Genomic DNA, 14720 nt, shown 5'->3' on the forward strand with positions numbered 1-14720 from the left:
GTTGGACTCTTCCTTAAGTGAGCTTTGGTGGTGAGTTGTATTGAGGTGTTTTTTTTGTTTGTTTGTTTGTTTGTTTGTTTTTTGGACTCCCTGAGATGTGGTACAAAGTGAAGCAGGATTTTTCATCAGGCTGCCACTCCTGACAGCAATTTTAAGTCTGTTTTGTTTGTCTCTTGTTTTGTGTTCTTTCTGTCCTGCCCGTTAGCTTGTGGCGGGACGTAACGTTGAACCTGAAGCTAAAGGACATCGACGCAGCCACAGAGGCTAAACGCCGTCTCGAGGAGAAACAGCGAGCCGAGGCAAGGGAGAGGAAGGAGAGAGAAGTTCAGTGGGAGACGAGAGTGAGTGTGTGCTGCTTCTCTCTTTTACAAACACACGCAGAGATGCACAAACTACAAGTGTATTCTCTTTCAATCTGTGTTTGAAAGAATCCTTTTCGCAGACAATCTACTGTTACACCATTACTTTTTTTGAGGTTTTTGGGTGTTCATTCATATTGGATGTTCACAAATGCTATAGCCTTCTGTATGAAGGGACTCAGAGATCTTACAGTCCATGCTCAGATTGTATCATGTGGGAAAACAAATTTGAGTGTTTCCCACGTTGTTGTTGTTGTTGTTGTTGTTGTTGTTGTTACAAGCTTGGTTTGTATTTGTTTTCCTCACAGCTGTTCCATGAGGATGGCGAGTGCTGGGTTTATGATGAGCCTCTCCTGAAGAGAATGGTATCACTGCGGCATTAGCACAGTCTCTCCTGAAATTAGAGTCTGCAGAAAGAACTCTTTTACAATTCACCTTTCATCTACAGCCTTGGAATGACTGATTAAAATGGAAATTTATGCAGCTTTGCATTTTCAAAGTGAATGATAAGAACTGAACTCTATGCGAATAAATATAAAATACAAATTATTCTTTTCTTGCCAACTTCACGACTTCCACCTCTCCACCGCCCCTTTAAGAAAGATAAAAAAAAAAAAAAAAAAAAAAAAAAACACCACAGAAAGACACTGAGGTAGTTAATGACTCCTTAGCAACCCAAACAAACGCTCTTGTTCTGGCTGCATGGGTCATTCCAACAGACATACTCTATGCTGGGTGGGTTTGGGGGGGGTATGGTGTTTTAATCAATCTAGCTCTGAAAACAACAGCATTTTGTATCTCAGGGAATCAGGTGACTGAGGGTTAAAGGCTGTAACTTCTGACATTCAAAAGGCCTTACAGGTAGAACCACGACATGAGAGAATTATGCTTGCCTACAGCTAGCTACAGATATTTATATGTAGAACTATATAATTCTCCTTTTATCTTTTTTCCATCTGTAACTCTGCAATGGTAATGGATTGAAAATAGGAACTTGGCATACCGAGAAAAAAACCTAAAAACCCAATCCTCTTTTTTTTTTTTTAGAGGTTTTGCATCAAATCATACTTACCTGCTGACGAGACCAATTTGCATCTAAAGGAAATAAATTTGTTGTCATGGTGATGGTCCGTGCCAACTGTGAAGATTTTCCCCCCTCTTTTTTGTTAACTTTAAGATATGATTTAATAACATGCTGTTGAGCCCAAAGGAAGGCTGTGGGTTGCAGCATGAGTGTCCAGTTTCAGTCCAATGCAACGCATCAACCTATTGTGAAAGTCGCAGTGTCCATTAGGAATAGGTATGCCTCTTGGTACACAGTGTGCCAAGCTGTAAGCTAATGGTCACCCTGTTATTAAATACCCCCATAATCGCTCGCTCTCGTTCTCACTCTCTTCATGCCTTTATATTTTAGTCCAAATAAACAAATGTTACCAAATAGCCTTATAAGTAATGTATAATTTTAGTTTCACATTCATATAGAATTGAGTGTCATTTCATTCTACTTCCACAAGGATAATTCACTTTTTCTGTATAAAACTAAAGTGATCCAGATTTGGACTCTGGGAGAGCATCGCTGTATGCAATGTTGATGATTACATGGGCAGATTGGTGTCTAGGAGTAATTAGTGCTTTCAGAAATGCTAATAAGGTAAGCTGATATCGGCTTTCTCGAGGGTGCGGGGGATCACATCAGAACTGGCAAAAGTTTTTAAACTCCAAAGCCATGTTTTTTTTCATATTGTATTTGTAAATTTATCTGAAATGGAGGCCTTTCCATATACATACATTTCAATATCATGCAGTGTTGCTTTGCAAAAGCACTCCAACCAAAATCCCCACCCCTTGACATAACCATTGATTGTACCAGACTTTCATGTTTATTGATGCATAATATTAAATCTCAACGAGACCAACTTGTCTTATGATATTTTTTGCCCATGTGCCTGTTTTTCAATTGCCTTCATTATCCCAAATACTGTGGCAATTTAAAACTGGTTTCAGAGGATTTTTACTCTTGTATAAATAGGCTTTAACCTTTAAAACAGCCGCAGCGTATGTGCGTGGACTACCTAGCAGAGGAAGGTAGAGGACGCGCGCCATCTAGCGTGAGCAGATGTGACGTCTGGAAGTTCCCACAAGTCAATGCGGCAAAGGGTATAAATTTCGTTGCGCCCTTTCTCGCGTCCTCATTCAATCGTGTGGCCATGTCTTGGGTGAGTGGTTAGTCAAGCTGATGTCTTTACTGCGTTTTTAGTTTTGCGGGACGCACTCTCGAATCGCGTAAAGCGTGATCTGTTTTTCTGTAGACTGTAACTTCTATGAATGTACGCACGCGATTTGCTTGTTTATCTAGGTTAGCCTAACCACGACTCAGGCCGCATAAACTCAGCTTTTCCACTCGAAGAACACGAAGCGAGTGACCTAGGATAACGCATAACGTATGGATTTATGATCGCTCTTCAGTAGTGCATTTAGCAGTCTGACTTGATTAATTAAAAAATGAATCTGGTAGTTATCTAGGCGCCGTGCGCCACACAACCGAGTAACGCTAGCATGTTGGCTAGTAAGCAGTTTGGTTCTCCCGCTTACTGTTGGCGCGTATTTAAAACGGGACCATGCACGCATGAAGAAAACTATGTTGGTAGGGACATCTGAGAAAAGGTGATGAATGCCAACGTTTCTGACCTGCGTGGGAGCCTCTGGCCCTCTTCCTGTAACGTTTTAATGTTAGCGCCGTGCTACCTAGTTGACCCACGTGGTGAACGTGCTTGCGGCTCAAACTTTTTTTTTTTGTTTTGTTTTTCAGGTTAAATCCGTCGAGTTTAGTTCAATTACGTGGCAAGGTTGCTGGTGAGTAAAAGCCAACCTTTTTATAACGCGTTTACAACCCGCTATAACTAACGTCGTTAAACGTATAGCTACGCCCTCTCTAAAGCCTGTGATGAGGAAAGAATAAGAGTAGTGGACAGAACTGGTTTCTGAGACCTTTATTCTGAGGCTTTTCGACGTTTTAGTTGTCTAGATCCCGTACAGAACGGGATGTTTTTAACTTGGTTTATTTATCTGCTTGCAGTCCAGTCTGAAGCGGCTGTGTAGTGTACTGTGAGGTAGGTCCAAATCTCAAAACTTGTGAATTTTATTGTGCCCTGTGATGACGTTATTTGCTACTCTTGATCCAAGACTGATGAAATTGCATCCACCAAGTATTCCATCTGAGGCACAGTTATTTGCTTGGATGTTCGAACTCTTAATATCCTGAAGTAAAGTTTCTCTATTCCTTGCTTCCCTCAGGATGACTCTTCATTCAAGAAAGCAGGTACGCTTTCAGGAGTTTGCCTGAATACTGTTTATAAACCAGCTACTGTTTATGATGATTGTTCTTAACACAATGGGAATCTCTCTGAATTAACCTGAAAGACATCTTTGTACTGAAACAGTAGTATTTGTATACAAGATTAGCCTTTGAAAAGAAACTGAACTAAGTGTGTAATGTTGTTCTCTCTCCTTGCTCTAGGGGACCTTAACTCCAATCCATGTGTGGCAGGATGACAATGGGTGAAGGGTAACGATTCCTTCTCGGTTGTATTAAACTGGGATATTATGCACATGCCTGCATGGTTCAGCAGAATCTCCATGTAGCACAAGGATGATGCATCAGCAAGAAATAGCCATGTCTCCTGGAATACATTGATAGTTTGTATGACTCTAAACTTGCTTGTTTTTTTTTGCAGGCTGTCTTTGAACCTCAGTGAAGGTGAGTTTAAAGGTCTAACCTTTCAGTTTGATATCTTTTGAAGATGCAAATGATGACTGCATAGTTCAGCAGAAATTCCATGTAGAACCATGCGCATTGTCTTTCGCTCCTAGCTGATGCATCCTCCCACGTTATGCATGTTGCTGCTGTCCATTGTAGCTGTCTAAAACTTAAATTTCCCTCTTTCAGCATGAAGATGACATGAGCTGGACCCTTGTTTGGATGCCATTGCTATAGGTATGAAGCTCTGAATTGTTACCTCTGGGGATGTGCTGAAATTATCTGGCAAGTGAGTCCAATCTAGAGTGATGACTTTTGAATCAGGTCTCTGATCTTTTTGAGGAAACTTGTTTATTGGCTGATCTAGGTTGTGATGTACGCAAATACTGCATGCCAGAAGTGATGCCTTTTTTCTAATTGCTTGATTTCTTTTCTAGGGATCTGCCAACACTTGGGTAAGTATGTGGATGTGTAATGCAGCTGATGTTCATTCATCTCGGAACACTATGATGACTTGAATGTCTGACTTTGCCCATGGAGTTTGGATATTAGCTCTGTCTGAGTTGGTCACTTGAGTGATCATTCTTCATAGCCCTTGTTTTCTATTCTAACGGGTATCTGCACTCTGACAGGTGAGGCCATCAAGGTTAACAAGTGCTTGGACAAGGTTGTTGGATGTCCGAGGTAGGTTTAGGCAAAAATGCTAGCCTTCATCTGGGGTTCAGTGATGTTTTACAAATGTCTGACCTGAATGCTTTAATGTAGACGGTTCCTTACTGAGTAACCCAAGTTGACCACATTTGGTGAAATTGTTGCTTCTTTTTTTCCTGTACTTTAACTTTGTAACTTGTCATTGGCTGCAGACTGCTAGTCAGAAGGGACTCCAGCCTCTGCTGCACTGGACATGAGCAGGTGAGTTGGTAGCTGAAGGTGTGGGTGACTGGACCCACTTGAAACCTGTGATGAAGAGATTCTGCCAAATGAGTCATCTGATTATACCCTTTACCGTTCCATTTATCTCTGAGGTTGTTTTGGGCAAGAATGTTCATGGTCTGGCTATGTGGACTTTACTGACTCTTTCCTACCCCCCCCCCACCAGGATCGGGGTACTGGAATCCAAGCTACCACCTATCGACTGGACCTAAAGACTTCCTGTGTTAACTGATCAGTGCTCTTGCTAGTTGCTTGTCTCTGGCTCATGTGTGACTTAAAAATAAATATGCAATTAAACACGGCTAAAGTACAAGTGTGTGTCTTACTGGGGTGGTGGGTACATGACCAGAATCCAGAATTCTTTCTGAAAGGGTTTAGGTCCGTGCTACGGTTCGAGTTTTCCCAAACCGATAATCGTGGACTAGTGGCTAGCGTCGCGTGAAGCGGCCGGACTTCCTAGTTGTGACTAGCGGATGTGACGTCAGTTAAATTCCTAGCCAGGGTAAATATTGATTGTGCGTCTTTACGTACTTTAAAGCGCAAAATGGATCTAGCGGAGTAGGCTGAATGGCTACTATAAAGACGTCTCATGGGTCATGCGTGGTTCCAGTAGACGGTCCTCGTGCGTGTCGCTCCTCATGCTTGTCTTAATTTTGTCCACGCTTTCGGCCGTCTCGGTTAAGGCTCATCTCTTCCGCTTTGACCACATCTCCAATGTGTCGACATACTACTTCAACTATCTCTATTGCCATGTGTGGGAAGGGGACTGTCAACCGAACCAGGACGACGCGACCCAGCAAGGTGGTAGTGGTAATATGAACGTTTTTGGGGGGTTTTTTGCTTCACGGTATTGGTTATGGTGTTTCTGGCGTGCTAACTGGCTAATACGCAGAGTGCGCGTCTTTACGCTTGTTGGGCTATAAGGGCTCGCTAGCTGGAGTTGAATGGTTCATTTATTCGTTGTGTGTAGAATAATCAACTGTAAAGTATTATTCAGAAGTGTTGTCCTTCACCGAAACGACATGTGTTGCACTCTGCAGTGCCTACGGGCGATATTTGGTCCTGGTTCCCTCAAGACTACGTTGGCATGGCGACGGCCTGGTACTGCAGCCTTGGACAATGCTGTGAATCAGGCGACTGCAGAATTACTAACAACGTCACCGGTATGATCAATAAGTATTTCCTTTGATGCTGGTGCCTGTGAAACACCCGCAGTTCTTTCAGTGTGGCAGCACTGTGCTTTTTGGATCTGGGTTAGTCTTTTTCATGAAGTTGAAGCTTTTATTTTGCTCTTTTTTCCATGTGTGTGTCTGTGTGCACGTGCATAATTAGGACTGGAGAGAGATCTACAGCTTAAACTTCATGGGCAGCACCTGGCTCAGTCTGTGGTTCTGAAAGCTCTTCAAGGCTTTATTAATAACCCAGACACCAACAAACCACTGACCCTCTCCTTCCACGGTTGGTCCGGCACGGGTAAAAACTTTGTGGCCAGGATGGTGGCGGACAACCTTTTCCGGGACGGAATGAAGAGCGAGTGTGTACGCTTGTTCATTGCCCCATTCCACTTCCCCCACACACGACTAGTGGACGTGTACAAAGTGAGTGGCATGGACGCTCTGTCATAATCACTATGGTCTGAACATCTGTTCCTTTCCTGTCTTTACAAATGATTATTGATTTGTTACTTACATTTTTCATAGCCAAGTTGGCAGTGTGTTGGGGGGTCTTAAGTAGTTCTGGAACAGTCTGGCAGTAGATGAGATCTCCCTAAATAGATCATTAAATATGCTATTTATTTTGAAGACATGCTTGACTTGATTCATGTTTTCATTATTTACTTTATTGTTTCTTATTTTGCTTACACATTATAGTATATATGAATTAGGCTTCCTAAAACAAACCCTTTCCTGACACACGTTGCAGAATCAGATCTCCTAGTCACACTTTACTTGTGTGTGTTTTAGGGCCAGCTGAAAGAGGCCATCAGGGACATGGTTCTGCGCTGCCCGCAGACACTGTTTATCTTTGATGAAGCAGAGAAGTTGCACCCCGGTCTCATAGATGCGATCAAGCCCTATCTGGATCACTATGATCATGTGGATGGGGTCAGCTACAGGAGGGCCATATTCCTGTTCCTCAGGTTGGTGTAACCTTCACCCAACGTCTTTAATTCACATTCCAGCAATACTGAATTGGGAAGCGCTGATAGAACATGTAGCTTATGCTGCATCCTCCGATATGTTTGGCAGAGAAATTCAATGGCTAGGGGCTATTTCTATTAATGGTATCATACTATTGATATCAGTGTTACTAAAATTATCTCAGTGATGACTTAATAGCTAAGTAGTATGCAGTTTAACGGCAGATATGGTGGCAGGTAGTAAAACCTGAGAGGATAACCTCTGAAGCTCTGTTCTTTCTTACATAGCCATTGGTTAGTATGATGGCAGTGATTGAGACCAGAGGAGGCCTAAAAAACGGTGTACACATGTCTGCCTAATATCTTTAATGTGTTTGTATAGTAATATAGCTGGCACTGCTATCAATGAGGTTGCACTGGACTTCTGGCATTCGGGACAGAACCGAGAGGATATCGGTATGGAAGATCTGGAACATCGACTGCGAGCAGAATCCATGGAAGCCGAAGGTATCTACTCTCCTACTTAATAAACACAAATGAGAGAATTAGTAAAATACAAATTATTTTTAATTGCACTGTTTTTAAACCTGATTAAAAAGTTTGTTACTTGATGTGATTTCTATTATTAAAAACAGGGCTTCTTAAGCCTTAACAGTAGTCACGATTGTTATGAATATCTTAATTCCCCCCCCCCATATACACACTCTCTCTCTGACTGTAGGGGGATTTGCTCAGAGTGAGCTCATGTCTGGGCATCTCATTGACTTCTTTGTGCCATTTTTGCCACTGGAGTATCGTCACGTCAGACTGTGCGCTCGCAACGCATATGCTGCTCGTGGTGTGGAGCCAGATGAGGCCACCCTGGATGAGGTGGCCAAAGCCATGCTCTATGTACCAAAAGAAGAAAAACTCTTCTCTGCTCAGGGTTGCAAATCTATCCCTCAGCGGATCAGTTTCTTTTTACCTTAATGCAATAATGGTCACAACCCCCTGCCTACTTGAAAGCAAAAATATATTAAGAAGGAACCGGGATCTTCGCCTGCTCTTACTCAGTGAACATGTCGTATGACCTTGATCGCGTCTTGTAATGACTCTTTCAGAGCAGAAAATAAAACGTTTACCTGCTTAATTTTTTGCTCTTCACATTGCACATCTTTAAAGTTGTGACGTGTATGTTGTGTAAGAAGGAATAAAACAGATTAAGGTGCAGATATTAGTTGGAATAATAACATGATTGACCAACATTTATTAAGATTGCAGAAAAATAGAGAGCAGGATCTATGCAGTGTCTTGGAAAGGTGTGTTTATTCTTTTGTTGTATATGCATTATCATTGTGACTTAGCTGCGTTAACTTCTAATTGTAGAACATTGGGAAACTTCATGCTAGTGTTTTCATTGTCATTATTGGGTGAAATATGTAGGAGTCAAAAGATATGTAACTTAAATGTTGTAGATGAAAGTAAATTGGCCTGTTTTGAAATTTGGCCAAGACACGGTTAGCATTGTGTTCAAATCTAATTTTGTTTGAATGTTGGTTTCCTACAATAATTTTATTAATGTTGTATGTTTGAGAAGTTCTCATTAATTTAATATGCTTTTTCTATATATGTAAGGTTTTAAACATTCACTTTACTTTTTAGATTTTTGTGTCAATATTATTTTCTGTAGGTTTCCAAATCAGTCAACAATGAGACTGCTAACCCTTTTGTTAAGAATTCAGTCCTAACTGTTACACCCAGTGCAGCTCAATATAACTCGGTAGAGGCGTTAACTTGATTAATTTCTTTGTGACTGACTTTCCTAATTCTACGAAGAAAGGTACAGAATTTAATCTTTCAATGCTTTAGTCTACATTCCCCTATCTGGTGTTATGTAAACAGGGAGGTGGTAAATAAATATATATATATATATATTTTTTTTTTTCCTTCAGTATATAAATGTGACTATCTAAAAACAGAATTTCCACTTCTATAAGGTTTGGGCCAGGTCATTTAAAGTCCTATGAAGAATGCTGATGAAAGTATTTTACTTACATATCCGAGTTTGACAATAGCATACTACCTTACCAAAACTTGTATATTGGAGAACAATATTTACCAATGTTATTTGTTACGGCTGTATCTTATAAAGACTTTCAGAAAAAAAAAGTAGCTTTTGCAATTTTTTGCCCATTTCCCGCTTTTCCCCTGTTAGATAAGGTTAGTCGGAATAATCATTTAAATAACATGTTTAAGGGGGTAAAACATTAGTATAAACCACTATTTCATCTTCTTTTCGAAGTGTTCTATCTGCATTGGCCAAAGAGCTGCCTAGGAATTTTCCACAAATTATCTGATTGGTCAGAGTATGTTACGCTACCTTCTCACGGTGTCCTCCAATGAGAGTCGCCTTTTTATTCACAAATTACCTGTTTGGTCAGAGTCTGTGACGGTATCGTCCAATGAGCGCCGGCCATCTGTTCTGAGGCGAGAGGAGAACCTTCGCAAATGACAGAAGTGGCGATTAATTGGCCCCCCCCCCCTCCCCCTCCAAGCGTGCGACTCACAGCCGGTATTGATGCACGCATTAGCTAGCTGCCGTTATACTTATGCAGACTGATACACATCTGCTTTAGCATCTTTATTGATACCTTGTAAACGCATCTGTGCTTGCAAAAATGACAACGTTGTCTTTGCTTATGACAACCATTTCGTTGGCAGTAATAGCTGCGGAATCGTCCGTGTATTTTCGAGAGCAATTTGAGGACGGAGGTAATGTGCCAGCTTTGGAACTTGAACTAACGTTCACTGGTCCGCTAGTCAGTGTGCATGCCCAGAAATATTTCAATAAATTCGTTTTTATTGGAGTTAATTTCCTCTTGCGCCGTGCGTGTAATGTAGGCAAATTTTACTCAATGCTTAGCTACTGTGGATAATTCTCTTAGCTAACGTTAACCTAGCCGGTTATCTCATGTGTACCTGAATAGCTAGTGACTTGGCCACCGTAATCTAAACTGAAGGTGCGGGGTCGTTTGTTGGTCTTTCGGAGAGTTATAACGTCTAATAATAGCTAATAACGTCTTGCCATGTAGTAGAATATGAAGCTAGGCAAGTCTGAATGCATAGCTAGTTAGGCGAATACGTGTATCAGAAACGCACCGTTAGCTTGCTAGCTAATGTTGAGAAATACTTATCTAGCCCTACCTATTCTCCTGAAACCCTTATCTAACTAGCGTTAAATGAATAATAACATCGGCAAGGTCATATAATAGCTTTCACTGTGAAAGCTTGGAAATCTTGGCTATTGTACCAAAACACGTTTTTGTTCTAAAACAAACTTTTCTGGAACAATCTTTGATAGATAACTGGAAAACCCAATGGGTGGAATCCAAGCACAAATCAGACTATGGGAAGTTTGTGCTTTCTGCCGGCAAATTTTATGGAGATGCGGAGAAGGACAAGGGTGAGATTTTAGCTACTTTTTTCTTAGTGTTCAGTGCAGCAATTGTCACGTTGCTGCTTCTTTCCTTTTTACCCACCCTTTGTTGTTAGAAACTGAAGGATGCACTCAAATTTCAGACTACTGTATATTTGTTTGAACAAATAGAAAAACAAGTGTTTTATGCGAATGTACAGTTTCCACTGTTGTATGATTTGTGGGCACTGAGGGAGAAATGGTTGTCTTCATACAGGCCTGCAGACCAGTCAGGACGCTCGCTTTTACTCCGTGTCATCCCGGTTCAAGGACTTCAGCAACAAGGACCAACCACTGGTAGTGCAGTTTACAGTCAAACATGAGCAGAGCATAGACTGTGGTGGAGGCTACATTAAGCTTTTCCCCTCTGACCTCAATCAAGAAGACATGCATGGAGATTCCACATACAATCTTATGTTTGGTGAGAGTTTCACACTTAAGCTATGTGTTTACTTATTTGTTCAATTACGTTGAGAATCAGTGACATGGTGTGTGTTGTCTTTGGTTTGCAACTATGGAGAGCTAATATTTTTCCAACAATTTAAGGTCCTGATATCTGTGGCCCTGGCACCAAAAAGGTTCATGTGATCTTCAATTACAAGGGCAAGAATCATTTGATTAACAAAGATATCAGGTGCAAGGTAAAGTCAATTCCAAATTGTTGCCCCCCCCCCCCCCCCCACACACACACACACACATATTTAAACCATGTCTTTATTTTTATCACCTAACTAATCCATTGATGTGGTGATATTTGGCTAGGATGACGAATACACCCACTTGTACACGCTTATTGTTAATCCTGACAACACATATGAGGTGAAGATTGACAATAAGAAGGTGGAATCTGGATCTTTGGAGGCTGATTGGGACTTCTTGCCACCAAGGAAGGTCAAAGATCCTGACGCCAAGAAGCCAGAAGACTGGGACGAGAGGGAGAAGATTGATGATCCTGATGACAAGAAACCCGAGGTGAGATGTCAAGAGAAATCGATTAATGAGTTTAGGCCTTTACATAAAGGCCTTTTATCACAACTTTTTTGAGAGTACTCTCACTCATGATCTTGGAGTTTTAGGAAAGTTTAGAGAGGCTTAGGTAGTCTTCGCTAGGTTAGAACTTTAACAAACACTAGAGATTGTGTTGTCTCATCTAAAGGTATTCAGTTTCTGTTGGTGGCTTTCTGCAGGACTGGGATAAGCCTGAGAACATTCCGGATCCTGATGCCAAGAAACCTGATGACTGGGATGATGAGATGGATGGAGAATGGGAGCCTCCCATGGTCACCAACCCTGAGTACAATGTACACATCTCTTACTATTTCAATTCTTTTCATCCTCATTTTTCTTTTTTTTTTTTCTTCATATAACTGTAAAGTGAGTTACATATTGAGGACATGAACTCGTGTGGCGCCACTGAGCTGGAGTTTGGCTAGTGCTTATGCTATCTCCAGGGAGGTATGTCAGGTTGAAGCATGAGTGGTACATTTTTGCTCCCTTTGAGATGAAGCCTTTAGAAACTGAAAATAATGTATAATGTACAGCACAGAGGAAAAGATATTATTTGCTATTTGTAAATAATGGTATTTGATAGTTTTGGTTTGTTTGTTTAACCTTTGCTAGGGTGAGTGGAAGCCAAAGCAGATTGACAATCCTGCCTACAAGGGTAAATGGGTGCACCCGGAGATTGATAATCCTGAATATACTCCTGATCCTGAGATCTACAAATATAATAGCATAGCAGTAATTGGTCTGGACCTGTGGCAGGTATGGTTATTTAGTGACATTTGTGATAAAGCTTCAGGGGATATTTATGGTATATTTTGTTGTATACATAATTTTAATATGCCTTTCATGAGAACAATAGTTTTATAACATTGAGTAATTTTTCATTTTAATGATTTGTAACAGGTGAAGTCTGGTACAATTTTCGACAACTTCTTAATTACCAATGACCCAAAACTAGCAGAAGAGGTTGGAAATGAGACATGGGGAGCAACAAAGGTATATTCAGACTATTTTTTCCAATCCCAAAAATCTGTTTTTCTAAAAGATTTTAGAAGTGATGACACTGACAGGCAAAATTAAAGTAGCTTTTAGCTGTTATATGCTTTAACAAGAGGTGTGTTGAAGTGCTTAGGCCACTGAATAATGATTTCTCCTTCAGTGGTGAAAGGGAAGCTGTTTCAGCTGATTAGGTCTATCCTATAAAGATCTCGGATATTAAGACCATTTATCACCCTAATATTGGTCTAGTTTGTGTTTTATTTCATATAAGGACTGTCAGATGTGTATGTTCAGTAATGGCTGGATCATAAAAGTAGTGACCATTGTCATGTTTGGCTACAACAGGATGCTGAGAAAAAGATGAAGGACAGTCAAGAGGAGGAGGAAAGAAACAAACGTGAAGAAGAGGAAAAGAAAAGAAGGGAAGAGGCAAAGGATGATGAGGAGGAAGAGGACAAGGATGAAGACGAGGAAGAAGATGATGATGATGATGATGATGATGATGATGAAGAAGAGGGAGAGGAGGATGAGGAAGAAGAAGAAACAGACTCTAAACTCAAAGATGAGTTGTAAAACTTATGAAGAAAGAGGAACTGATTAAGAAATTCCTTGACTCATGGTACAATGGAGAGTATGATAGCAGCTGGACTATTGTGGACATTCCTTTGTCTCCAAGATATTTGACTGAAATGTTCTGTTCTGATGGTGCAAAAAGTATTCATAACTTAATTGTTCATCAAGCTTTGTTTTTTGCCAAGTATGTCCCAAACATCCCAATATGTCCCAGCAGGGGTGGTATGCAGAGAAACTGATCTAAAGGGAATTGTCTGTGTGTGTGAGTCTTGTTTTAAAGAAAAAAGGTTTACACACATGCAAAAAATAGTGATGGATTGGGAGCATTATCCAGTATGAGTAGAAGGTTTGTGTAACTTCAAAAATACAAACAGGAAATATATCCCACAACACTAATAGTTTAAAAACACTAAAACCATTTCTCAACATTTGAAGTAATTCTGTAAAATGTATGGAGCCACATAGAATTAAACTGAACATGTTTAGTTCATTTTTTCTTTTCTTTTTTTCCCCGCCTTTTATCATGTAGCATTGGTGTTCTGTTCTTACTGAGTACTGTTACTGCATACATCTGATAAGGTTCATCTTGTAATTTTGTAAAGTAGGGTTCTAATGGATTGCTGCTCATTGCTTGTGTGTATGAAGGAGAGAGCAACAGATTGAAGAGAACTGGTCCTTGCATGTCCTGTTTCCTTTCATTTCCAGCTCTAATCTAAAGCTAGCATTTGACATTGAGTGGTCTAGAAATGTCAAGTGAAGTTCTTCTGCAGTCTTGTTTACAGACATGTCTGCTGTTTTATTCTTAAACAGAAACTTCACAGCCGTTGTGAAAATGCACTGCTGTAGACTAAACGGGAAGGGAATACCACAAAGCTGATTTTATGGGTAATAAGTGAAGCAAGATTGAGATCTATAAATATATTGCAGCCCAAGAATGTCTTTAGTTTTACCAGAAGTTAGGGTGCTCTCCCATAGATCCTGCTTTGCAGTTCTAACTGAATGTGACTCAGCTTTGTTGTATATCCTTCATATTTATCCAAGCAAAATACGTTTGAAACTATTAAGATATTTTGTACTTGTGGCTTTTGTTGTTGTTGTTTTTTGTTTGTTTAGGGGGGTGGGGTTGGGAGAATGTTAAAATCACAATTTTAGAGAGAGCTGGTATGGATGTTGGCCTTGTGTATAAAAGAGATACAAAGTCTATTATTTACTGTTTTATGTAATTATTTTTAAATTAGTATTGCAAAGGTTAAGATGCAACTTGCTGGCAACCAAATTTTGGAGAGGGTTGTTAGCACTGCCTCCGCAAGCACATCGGGGTTCCTCATTAGCTAATGTGTCTGAGTTAATCATATGTATAGTTACATTCCAGCCATATGCATAGTCAAGGGATTCTACACTGTGAATTCAGTGAAGGTTCAAGACCAAAAGTATGTTCGGTTAGAATACCCACAGTTTATGAAATTCAACTGAAGACTCAATTTGCAAACTGCTTTCTAG

The 14720-nt window shown here is 40.4% G+C and overlaps 3 protein-coding genes and 6 non-coding genes across 17 annotated transcripts in view; all 9 read left to right on the forward strand.

Annotated features, from left to right (window-relative positions):
- The window catches only part of osbpl9 (oxysterol binding protein-like 9), a 28507-nt gene extending 26232 nt beyond the window's left edge, over positions 1-2275 (forward strand). For all 6 annotated transcript variants that reach the window (XM_027016011.2, XM_027016013.2, XM_027016012.2 and 3 more), the window contains 2 exons: positions 206-341; positions 668-2275. In XM_027016011.2, coding sequence (XP_026871812.2) covers positions 206-341; positions 668-742 — 211 coding nt within the window. In that variant the 3' untranslated portion in view covers positions 743-2275. The remainder of the gene's footprint in view (positions 1-205; positions 342-667) is intronic.
- Positions 2276-2537: 262 nt separating this feature from the next.
- Positions 2538-9100, forward strand: tor3a (torsin family 3, member A). 4 transcript variants are annotated; one of them, XM_035521895.1, is made up of 16 exons: positions 2538-2575; positions 3169-3212; positions 3436-3469; positions 3654-3678; positions 3877-3924; positions 4094-4116; positions 4306-4405; positions 4554-4571; positions 4749-4800; positions 4980-5028; positions 5216-5850; positions 6090-6212; positions 6382-6647; positions 7014-7189; positions 7572-7696; positions 7911-9100. In XM_035521895.1, the coding sequence occupies exons 11-16, from the start codon at positions 5646-5648 to the stop codon at positions 8156-8158; spliced, it is 1143 nt and encodes a 380-aa protein (XP_035377788.1). In that variant the 5' UTR covers positions 2538-2575; positions 3169-3212; positions 3436-3469; positions 3654-3678; positions 3877-3924; positions 4094-4116; positions 4306-4405; positions 4554-4571; positions 4749-4800; positions 4980-5028; positions 5216-5645; the 3' UTR covers positions 8159-9100. The 4 variants fall into 4 exon arrangements, with proteins under 4 accessions (XP_035377788.1, XP_035377787.1, XP_035377789.1 ...); XM_035521894.1 differs by having other exon boundaries at positions 4306-4353; XM_035521896.1 differs by having other exon boundaries at positions 3877-3917; positions 4306-4353.
- Positions 2976-3055, forward strand: LOC113581126. The gene has a single exon (XR_003411037.2). It is a non-coding gene; the product is annotated as a small nucleolar RNA SNORD74 (small nucleolar RNA).
- LOC113581124 lies at positions 3296-3362 on the forward strand. The gene has a single exon (XR_003411035.1). It is a non-coding gene; the product is annotated as a small nucleolar RNA SNORD75 (small nucleolar RNA).
- Positions 3722-3801, forward strand: LOC113581123. The gene has a single exon (XR_003411034.1). It is a non-coding gene; the product is annotated as a small nucleolar RNA SNORD79 (small nucleolar RNA).
- On the forward strand, positions 4157-4241 carry LOC113581127. The gene has a single exon (XR_003411038.1). It is a non-coding gene; the product is annotated as a small nucleolar RNA snR60/Z15/Z230/Z193/J17 (small nucleolar RNA).
- LOC113581128 lies at positions 4836-4900 on the forward strand. Its single transcript, XR_003411039.2, has one exon. It is a non-coding gene; the product is annotated as a small nucleolar RNA SNORD78 (small nucleolar RNA).
- Positions 5071-5144, forward strand: LOC113581125. The gene has a single exon (XR_003411036.2). It is a non-coding gene; the product is annotated as a small nucleolar RNA SNORD47 (small nucleolar RNA).
- Positions 9101-9728: 628 nt separating the features above from the next.
- calr (calreticulin) lies at positions 9729-14426 on the forward strand. The gene is made up of 9 exons (XM_027015999.2): positions 9729-9940; positions 10530-10631; positions 10861-11064; positions 11190-11284; positions 11406-11615; positions 11831-11944; positions 12264-12407; positions 12552-12644; positions 12993-14426. The coding sequence occupies exons 1-9, from the start codon at positions 9847-9849 to the stop codon at positions 13218-13220; spliced, it is 1284 nt and encodes a 427-aa protein (XP_026871800.2). The 5' UTR covers positions 9729-9846; the 3' UTR covers positions 13221-14426.
- Positions 14427-14720: the final 294 nt, after the last annotated feature.

The sequence above is a fragment of the Electrophorus electricus genome, chromosome 23, assembly GCF_013358815.1.
Source record: "Electrophorus electricus isolate fEleEle1 chromosome 23, fEleEle1.pri, whole genome shotgun sequence".
In the NCBI taxonomy this organism is placed as follows: domain Eukaryota; kingdom Metazoa; phylum Chordata; class Actinopteri; order Gymnotiformes; family Gymnotidae; genus Electrophorus; species Electrophorus electricus.

Coding starts and splice junctions, on each gene's coding strand:
- tor3a (XM_035521895.1), top strand. CDS start 5,646: ATGCGTGGTTCCAGTAGACGGTCCTCGTGCGTGTCGCTCCTCATGCTT. Junction 5,851..6,089: donor GGACGACGCGACCCAGCAAG/GTGGTAGTGGTA, acceptor TGCACTCTGCAG/TGCCTACGGGCGATATTTGG. Junction 7,697..7,910: donor AGAATCCATGGAAGCCGAAG/GTATCTACTCTC, acceptor CTCTGACTGTAG/GGGGATTTGCTCAGAGTGAG.
- calr (XM_027015999.2), top strand. CDS start 9,847: ATGACAACGTTGTCTTTGCTTATGACAACCATTTCGTTGGCAGTAATA. Junction 11,285..11,405: donor ACAAAGATATCAGGTGCAAG/GTAAAGTCAATT, acceptor ATATTTGGCTAG/GATGACGAATACACCCACTT. Junction 12,645..12,992: donor AGACATGGGGAGCAACAAAG/GTATATTCAGAC, acceptor TGGCTACAACAG/GATGCTGAGAAAAAGATGAA.